General features: G+C 32.2%; 1 protein-coding gene across 1 annotated transcript; it reads left to right on the top strand.

Moving 5' to 3' along the window:
- Positions 1-83: 83 nt before the first annotated feature.
- Positions 84-9738, top strand: LOC133182931 (maleylacetoacetate isomerase-like). Its single transcript, XM_061317810.1, has 9 exons — positions 84-132; positions 337-388; positions 2577-2644; positions 3456-3536; positions 6887-6964; positions 7076-7214; positions 7446-7548; positions 7655-7776; positions 9270-9738. Exons 1-9 carry the CDS (start codon positions 124-126, stop codon positions 9272-9274), a joined length of 657 nt encoding a protein of 218 aa, XP_061173794.1. The 5' UTR covers positions 84-123; the 3' UTR covers positions 9275-9738.
- The last annotated feature ends 612 nt before the right edge of the window (positions 9739-10350 follow it).

Raw genomic sequence — 10350 nt, 5'->3', positions numbered from 1 at the left:
AAATGATAACCTTTAAACATATTCTATACATAACTTAGACTTTTTAATTGACCTTTTGATGCTAAAGCAACATTGAAATTCTTACGAATTTATAAAGATCAACTTGCCCTTAAAATTAGAAAAATGTCAACAGTAAGTTTCGTTTTCACAAAAAAATATTTTTTGGCAAATTTGAGAAAGTTTAGTCATTGTTTTGTTAATAATATGCATTAATGAATACGGTTAAAGAACTAAAAACAGTTGTCACGAGACTGGCTTTAGTATTAGATCGATATTCTACATTTCAGATAACCCATCCGAAATTCCTCTTACTCCCTGACTTGTTTTGTTTTTCAGCCAGTGTTGTATTCCTATTTTAGAAGCTCTTGTGCATGGAGAGTAAGAATAGGTAATTTTTTTTAATCAAGGAAATTGATATTCTCTATAACTGTAACATTGTTCAAGGATTTGCATAATTGATGAAATGGTGCTGCACTGCAGAAGTCACTGATTTTATTAAATCACATTGGTCAGACATATGGATACATCCAGTAAACTGATTTCGTTTGTTGAAGAAGGGAATTGTATATTAAAGAACCAGTAATGCTTCTGCATGCATACGCTAGAGAGGTTTAATCCTATAGAACTGCCAAGAGTTTGCTACTGTCATTATATGAGTGTAATAGGATAATATAAGGCCAAAGTAAAATAATTCTTTGTTTGGAATTGCCTCCCGCCTCATTGAAATGCCCCCTCCTGGAAAAATTTTATTGACCAAAATACAATATTTTTTTTTATTCCATACATGCCAACTTTTGAAAATTCCCATGGGGGATTTTGCGCGTGACGATAATTTTCAAAGCTTTAAATTTGCGACATTTTGTCGTGAAAATAAATGTTTATCCCATTTTTTTTAAAATTTATAATATCAATATCACTTGTTAATTAATACAATTTAAGAATAAATAATACAAACAAATGTTTTCCTTCCAAAATTCAAATTTCTTTTGCTTAAATAGGTACCTCTCTCACTAAAGAAGTGATATCTGTTTAGTTTAACAACATTATGTTTGAAAAAGACACAGAATTTGGTGAAAAATGTGAAAATGTACAACTTTCAGTTCAATAAAGTTTTTTCAAAGTTTTAGAAATATATGAGGTTTTGTTACTGTACAGTTTCTGGGAAACATTTGTAAAATTCTATATTTACATTTTACACAATTAGAATTTCCTAATTAGACATTAAATTGAAAGCAATATTGAAAAAATTGCAATGCATTGTGTCTGTGAGGGTGTGTGAGAGAGAGATAAGAAAATTTTTTGTGGTATGTACTTTAAATAGAAGTGTCATTTTATTCCCTATTAATAAGTAGACATCATGATTGATTTTATCACACACACAAAACAAATTGAAGAAATAAATTTACCCTTGAGATCATCAGTTATCTAAAACAAGGATATCCCCTATCCCAAACAAGAAATAAAATTGTTATAATCATGATGAACTTTTGCATAATCTTGGCAGTGTCGTGTGGGTATTCCCTTGTCATATTACATGGGGGGGGGGGGGGGGGGGATTCAGTGTACGTGAGCTATACATGTAAGACTTTGTTGTTTCATCTAAATTATTTTCATGTTATTTTAGCTGGTAAACTTTACAATATTTTTATTACAAGCAGAAAAATTCAGCAGCTATGCTTTGTTGTTTTCTACTTTCGTTTTTTTTTTTAAAAAACAATAAACATGGATTAATTCCGATTTTGTTGTTAGTTTATCATATCACTGTATTTAATTTTTGTTTTTAATAAAATGATATTTAATTAACCATCAAATCTATTGTTTCACTATGCATACCCCTTCTGATTGAAAAGTTTAATCTCCTAACCGCTCCAGGCTATGTTACCTGTACCTGGACAGCTGTGTGCGTTCAAGCGAGAAGTGATTTCCTGTGGCTAATTAACACCTCTGCATGAGTTAAAAATCTGTGTGCATTGAATAAACAAGTCTGATATTCTAATCCCAATTGACAAAATATTGCGGTAGGAAAACTCTGAAAATTGGAAGTTTTAGGTTGAATTTTTTCAAATCGGGAAATTAGGGCAATATTGCTTTCCCGATCGGGAGAGCGGGATCATAGGGTAAAATCGGGAGGATCCCGCCTAAATCGGGAAAGTTGGCATGTATGTTATTCAATCAATTCTTGGTGTGTTACCACATGTGCCACCCAATCATTTAATAAGTGTACATAGGATCTAAGCAAAACTGGGTTCCTGGTTGATGGGAGATACCCTAAATACAAAAAGGCAGAAAATAATGTGTTCATTCCTTACTGAGATTTTTATCATCAATTTTTAATTTAATTTAAAAAAAATGATAATTTACCTCCCTCCCTCCTGGGTCTGAAACCTCCAAGGCAGCAATTCCAAACAAACAATTATTTAAGGATGGCCTAAATGGTCATGAATCAGTATTGAATGTAGATCCAAAGAACACCCAATAAATCACCATCATAAAACGACAATAAAGCTAGGTCTGCTATATGCATTGAGTCTATAATATATGAGAGTGATCTGATTCATTAAAATTGTTTATTTTAGCCCTCAATATCAAGGGCATACAGTATGAATACAGAGCAGTCAATCTAATCAAAGATGGAGGAATGCAGGTATGTATTATAAGTAAAGTAAAGTAAATTAATTCAAAGTTTGCAGTTTAGCTAATTCTACACATACACGTATTTCTTCCATGAACATTACAATTATCTTTAAGGTACTCCAATCCTCAGGTTCTGAAAATCAGGCATTGAGTTATTGAAAATGCTCACAAAAATGTCTCTGAATTCTCAAAGTAATGTGTTTTTACCCACGATAATTCTTCAAACTTCATCTTTAAAGTTTATCATATAATATAAGGAAAATTAGTAAACCTCAAATAAATTTTCAGGAAATGCGAATAAAAACACCTACTATACATTTTCCAATTCAAATATGATCAACAAACACATTTTAGAAATAAAAATCATAGGTATCCAGGCTTTTGAAGGAATTGCACAATTTTTATACTTTTAAGGTACTTTAATTTCTTCTATTTACTTTGATAATTTTACAATGCATAGTGTATAAAGATTTTCCTAGCACTGCAAAGCACCATAAATCACTTCTAATTTCATATCATGTTAATAAACATTGGTATCTATAGTTAAATTAAAATGAACCTTAATTTCTTTAAATATATAATTTTAAAATACTTTTATGGGGTAAAAATTTCGACTTTTTATAAGACCTTTCTGAGAACTTCAAAGAACCTTGAAGCACATTGAGAGGTATAAAATGAAAATTGTTGCATGAAAAGATTTAATTTTCAAGCTTCATTTTGAGACTTTTTGAATTAAATCATAAATTAAAGAGTTATCCTTCCTGGCTGAAGATCGGAGTGCCTTAAAGAAGAATTTATTTAGTTTTGATTGTTTTTCACAGAAAAAAGATGAGTATACCACAGTTAACCCAATGCAGCAAGTACCAGCTCTTATTATGGATGGTGCTACTCTCACACAATCTGTGAGTATTTTACTCAGTTTCTAACTGTCTGAGTAAGATTAATAAAGCAGTGTGAAGTCTAAAGTTTTGTAAAATCTTGAAAATAAAAATTGCTATTGGGAAAAAATGGTGAATCGCACATCTAGCAATGTGTACATATACTTGTATGTTCGGATGATTACAAAAATGTACACGGAATTTTTAGTGGTTTTCCTTTTTTAGCTCTACTGGTCACAGACCAGAAGAGCTTATGCAATAGTAAGGTGTCCATCATTAGTCCATCTGTCTGTCTGTCCATCCATCTGTAAACAATTTTTCAAAATGCTACTTCTCCTACAGTTTTGGTCTGATTTCAGTGTAACTTGGCACATGAGTAGACTACACTAAGATACTGTTTTTTGATTTCAATGAACGATGTTGCCATGGTTACTAAAAGTAGGAATTTCTATGAAAAACTTTCAAAATGCTACTTCACCTACCGTTTTGATCTGATTTCAATATAACTTGGCATACAAGTAGACTATACTAAGATATATAATTCTATATATCGGTTTTTGATTTCAATGAACAGTGTTGCCATGGTTACTAAAAATAGAAATTTCCTTGAAATACTTTCAAAATGCTTCTTCTCCTACAGTTTTGGTTTGATTTCAGTATAACTTGGCATTCAAGTAGACTACACTGAGATACTGTACATCATTGTCTTTATTGTTTTTTTGATTTTGTTGTTTGATGTTGCCATGGTTACTAAAAAATCGAAATTTCTGTAAAATTGTTTTAAAAGGTTACTCCTCCTACAGTTTAAGTCTGTTTGCAATAAATCTTGCCACAAAAAGAGACTAAACCAAGGATCATTATTTTATTTATTGCTGTTGCAAAGTTTCAAGTCCAAGTGCTACTTTTATCTTCCTTTATAAGTACAACCAGTAGAGCTACAGTCTCGTCAGAGACTTCTGGTTTTATTTTTAGCAGTGAGGTGAATTTGCAAAATTTTGAAATTATATAAATTATAATATTAATTATATAGCATTTTGACCCAAATTGGCAAAAATGTAAAAAATGTAAAAATTTCCAGATTTTTGGTATTGCATTTACCTTTTACCATGAAATTAATATACGTTACACTAGTATTCTTGCCAGGAAGTTCTATGTATTATGATAATCTTCCATTAACTTTTAACTCAGATTAGCTATTTTTAGGTCACACAAATCACTAAAGTCACCTATTGCTATGCGTTTTTATCCTCTGTAGTTCGTCATGCGTCGTCTGTTAACCATTGAACATTTTCAGCTCCATCTCCATAATGGTTGAACCAACTTCAACCAATTTTGGTATGTAACTTCTATGGCCAAAGGGGAACAAAAATTATGAATTTCAGAATCTCTGTCCGCCTGGGGTCTGAGGATGGAGCTAAAACCATAAAGATTAAAGCAATCTTCAATATTTTCATCTTACTCTTGGACGTCAAGCAGTCAAACTGTTGCCATGATTATTAAAAACATGGACCCTAACCAAAATTATGAAATTCATCTACCCATGGTCAGGTGTTCTGGTATTACTGGGGAGGGCTCTATTTTTCATATAGTGAAAATGTATAAATTCTTCTTCCTGTTCCTAAGTATTTAGCAGACAAAGTAAGTACATGTACATGGTAATGATAAGCAAGGGAATGTTTTTCAAAATTGTGAAATTCATGTTCCATGGATCAGGGGTTCTTAATTATATGAGGATTAATTTGTTGATATGCATTTCAGAATCTTTTAATAGTAACACAAGTCAATATGCTGAAATTTACATTAATTCTTTTATATCTTCTGTTTGGTATTTAGCAAACAGACTAACTGCATGGTTATGATGAGCAAGAGTGCCTTTATTCAAGGCACCTGGGCTAGGAGTTCTGGAGCTACAATGGGGCTCTTTTGATCATATAGTGAAAATATATCAATTTATGGAAATCTTCTTCTCTGCTTCTGGGTATTTATCAGACAAACTTAGCATATGGTTAAGATGAGCAAGGGTGCCTCTTCCAAAATTGTGAATTTCATGGCCCCTGGGTCAGGGTCCTAGTGTTAAGGCACAGCTTTATTGATCATGTATTGAAAATGCATGAATTCTTTGAAAATCTACTTCCCTGCTCATGGACATCTAGGAAGCAAACAGAGTACAAAGTTATAATGAGCAAAGAGTTTTCATCAGATTTGTGAAATTTTTGACCACTGGATCAGTAGTTCTGGTGTTGGGTCTGGGGCTCTATTGATCATGGAATTTTTTATTCTTCTTTGAGAGAAGTTATTCCCCTTTGTTATTCACCCATGATATATTTGTGCATTAAATGGTATTCAAGGACTAAAAGAGACCAATGAAATAGATTAACGTGTCGTCAATTGGTAATTGAGTTAATTATTGATCCCTAGTTGTCCTCTTTCTTGTTTTTGAGCAACATTTCTTCATCTGTCAATTTAACTTGTTTTATTATATATAGCTATTTATTGCCATTAGATGGATCCTTTACTTGATTGTGTTATACTCAGGTGACGGTTAAGGCCCATGGGCCTCTTGTTGATTATTCAATATGTAACTTCACTTGTAGTTAACACCTTGGGAGTTGACTTGAAATTTTTTTACAATCAGAATCATGATATTTTAAATACCACCTTGATTGCTGACTTTGATTTTTGAATACCCAGTACTGTAGATGTACATTTTTCTGCATGGAATTAATTTACACCATGCATGTTGTCACAAATTTTCCACAAAAAATTGTCTCAACACTCTTTAAGTGCATTTAAGACATGCAAGGGAATTCAAAATATACGCATAATTTTCTACCTTTTTCTACGGATTGAACAGAAATTGTAATTAGGGGAATTATGACTCCATGGAAAAAAGTGTGTTTACAGTATATATTTCATAGTTGATTGTTTTTTAGGGATGTTTTGTACAGTATGTCATTTTATTTTTGCCTTTGTGTGTGCAAATATTTTTAAAAAGACTTGGCACAATGATCTTGATTTTAATATCTAATCAATTTTACCTGTATTTTGCAATCTGGCCATATAACTTTATTAGCAGTTGTCTTGTCTACCTGAAGGGAGGATGTAGATGGTCAAACAATGCAGGAGGAATTGTTCAGACACATCCCCCACCCCACAAAAATTGTTTCGTCAAAGAAGAGGCTAATTGCAAAATAATTATATTGCATATTATTGTATATTGTGGTACACATATAATGCAAACACCTTTTTTTGTAAGGATGTCTTCACAACCAGTAAAACTTGCCAGAAATAGAAAATTTTCTATTTGTGAGCAATTGACAACTGACAAATGGTAGTACATACAAGACTAAAAGAATGCCTTTTCTTCTTAACAGATTTCCGTTATGGAATATTTGGAAGAAAAGTACCCAGCCAATGCAATTTTGCCAAAGGACCCCCTTCAAAGAGCAAAAGTATGTAACTACAATATATTTTTTCATGCTTTGAAAAACATACAACAAACCCAGTTAACGTAAACTCGGTGTGAACAATATATATATGTTATACTCCATCATTCTGATTAGGTCAGGGAAATCTGTGAGTTGATAGCTTCTGGTATTCAGCCCATCCAGAATTTGCAAGTCCTGCAGAAAGTGGAGAAACTCTCTAGTGCAGAGGAAAAATCAGAGTGGGCCAGATTCTTTATAGAAAAGGGATTTACAGGTATTGTGTGAAATAATTATATTTTATTTTTAAATGAGTTTATTAAAACATTTATCTGTTGATATTTCAAGTACATATCAATTAATGCTATAACATGATAATTTATTGACAGCTGGAAATTTCATGAAGCATAGCTAGAGGAAGTACTCTAAAAATTCCCCAACTCTTATGCATCATACATATGTATTTAACCTAAGGATATATTTTTAAACTTTAAAATTGTCTCTATAGCCCTGGAAACCATACTTGGCAAATGTGCTGGGAAATATTGTATTGGGGACACAGTTACTATGGCTGATATCTGCTTGGTGCCACAAGTTTATAATGCAAAAAGGTAACTATCTCTTTTTTTCTCCCCTTTCTGTCTCATACTTTGCTGGAATCTTACGCAAATGGCTCTTAATTTCAAATTTTTCAGTAGACAACTATTTTTTTCTCAGGTTCTCAGCTGATATGAGCAAGTTTCCATTGATATCCAAGATCAATGAAGAGCTAGTAAAAATTGAGGCATTTGAAAAAGCAAGTCCCTTCAAGCAGCCAGATTGCCCAGAGGACTTAAGAGGTGTGTCACTGAGGATATATGATTGAGGCTGTAAAGGCCAGATAGCTCAGTGGGTAGAGCACCAGCTGACAAACCTTTTTTTTGGAGGGGGGGGGGGGGGGTTACAGATTTGAATTGTTGTCTGTCTGTCATACTTTTGCCTCTCCTCAATTTTACCAAATTGACCATATGCACACTCTATCCATGCAGTTTTAGCTCACCTGAGCTGAAAGCTCAAGTGAGCTTTTCTGATCACATTTTGCCTGTAGTCCATCTCTTCGTCTGTCTGTCAGTTTCAATTTCAACCAAACTTGCAACAAAGCATCCTTATGGGATTCAAGTTTTTCAAATGAAGGGCCACACCCTCATTCAAGGGGAGATTATTTAGAAATAGTGAAAATTTGATGGCATGTTTTAAAAATCTTCTCAAGAACAGCAAAGCCATGTTTAGTCACATTAATATGGAAACATCCTCAGGTAGTGTAGATTAAAGTTTGTTCAGATTATGACCCTCGGTGGTAGGGAGGGGCCATAATGGGGGATTGAATTTTTCAAAGGAATATATAGGGAAAAATCTTTAGCTCAAAAACTACAAAGCCATTTATTATATTGGTATGGAAGTATCATCAGGTAGTTTAAAGTTCAAGTCCCCTCCACCCATGTAAACTTTTCAATACTGAACTGGTTTGTGCTTCTTCTTAGCCAATATGCTCAGGTGAGCGATGTGGCCCATGGGTTTCTTGTTAAGTTCAACAGATATCTCATGCAACAGGATAGTTTTGTTTTTTGCATACCTGGTTGGAATGATAGTGCATATGTACTTAATAAGTGGACTATTGCTAAGTCATACTGATTATGAACAAATTTTTTTCCTTGATTAATGGTCATTGCAATGATTGGCCTTCATCCTCTTAATTATTGTAGGATTAAACTACCCTGACTTCAATAGAAAGACACCAACAAATTAATTAGATTTCTGCATACCTGTACTTTAATTTACAGACACTAATGTTTATTGAATATAAACAACAGACTAGCCTGCCCCAAAGTAGTTATATGCACATACACATGTACATGTAGTTATTATACAACCCTCCAACCTGCACCCCCCCTTTTCAATGAGCATAACATTTCAAAGGTCAGACAGTTATTTTACATGTGATTACTATCAATTAATGACATTGGGGAATACAAATTTTTACGAAATCTCTATTAAATTTGTTTTGGTTGCAATTATTAATTTCTATAAATTTAAAAAAAATTGATAAAAAGATTAAAATGTAATTTGATTCCACCATGTCTGATTAAATACATGTACCTGTATATGTATTTTTTGGTAAAAGTTTGGAATTTTATACCAAAAATAACTGCTGAAATAAAGAAGTATTAATACATGGACACTTGACTTACAGTTGACATAGGACCCCAGTAAGTAGATTAATTTTAAAAGATATCAGTAAGTTTCGACATCCCTAAAATAGTAATGTATATCTTTGCTTATTTTATCATTGCAGCTTGATGTTCTCCTGCATGACCAAAGAATAAGTGTGTTCAACTTAGATATGAGAGTATATAATAACTTTTATGCTGAGAAGAATGAATAATGATGTGCCAGTGCAGCTATTAAAGACATTAATATTTACAATCCGTAACCGGTAGTTTAAAAGTGACACTTACTTTGTTACATAAATCTTCATGGTTGAATTTCTCCAGGCAGATAAAAAAATTCGTGTTTTTGACTGATTGGTTTATATATTTTTTTATTCTGCATTTATCATATATGAGCATTATTGATTTTAATTGTGATTCAAATATATTTGTACATTATAAATCACCAGTTGTTAAATGTCTTCATCTCGCACAAAGATGTACAAGAATTTATATTGTATAGAAGAATAAAGACGATCAGAAATTAGGAAAAAATTAATTATGTAAGATTTATGGTACGTTGTGTGATTTAAAATAAAATTAAAACAGAGTAAAGCCTGTATTGATATCTAGGGTGAAATACATTGGGGAAACGACTCAGAGGAAGTAGATATATAACTTTATTATTATATAAGGAAATTTCAAGTTGCATCTACATGTATTTTGTATGTACAGTGTATCAGCTTCTTATATTTAGAAACTGATTTGGGCCAGATAAATATTAAGTAGCTTTCTTCCTGTTTTAAAGAGGTTGTACAACATGTACTGCATAAAACGGGAGAAATGCACAGACTGCAATTTCTTCACTTTTGTAGTAAGTTATTTCCTTCCAATATCTATATACTGGTTTGATTGTAACAGTTCCTATTTTATCTTTCAAAATGCATGTATTTGAATACTAATTAATAGATTACTCTAAAGGGAAAAAATCCCTAACATTTGAGTTCTAGGCCTAATTTGAACCTAGAGGAAAATATTTAACATCAATATTTTTTGTATTAATTAACATTTACCCTTTTTTCAATAGAAATCTTTCATTACGATATATAGCAATAAATAGTATTGTTGAGAAGAGGTTGTGTGAGATCATAATTGCTAGGGAATATATTTGATCCATGTCTTTCCTTCACTGTCATTTTTTAAAAACTGTAGTTCTAAGATATATTG

This window comes from Saccostrea echinata, unplaced genomic scaffold (genome assembly GCF_033153115.1).
Source record: "Saccostrea echinata isolate AGI-Se365-2 ecotype Australia unplaced genomic scaffold, CSIRO_AGI_Sech_v1 ptg000009l, whole genome shotgun sequence".
In the NCBI taxonomy this organism is placed as follows: Eukaryota; Metazoa; Mollusca; class Bivalvia; order Ostreida; family Ostreidae; genus Saccostrea; species Saccostrea echinata.
This window is presented reverse-complemented; position numbering and strand designations above follow the sequence as displayed.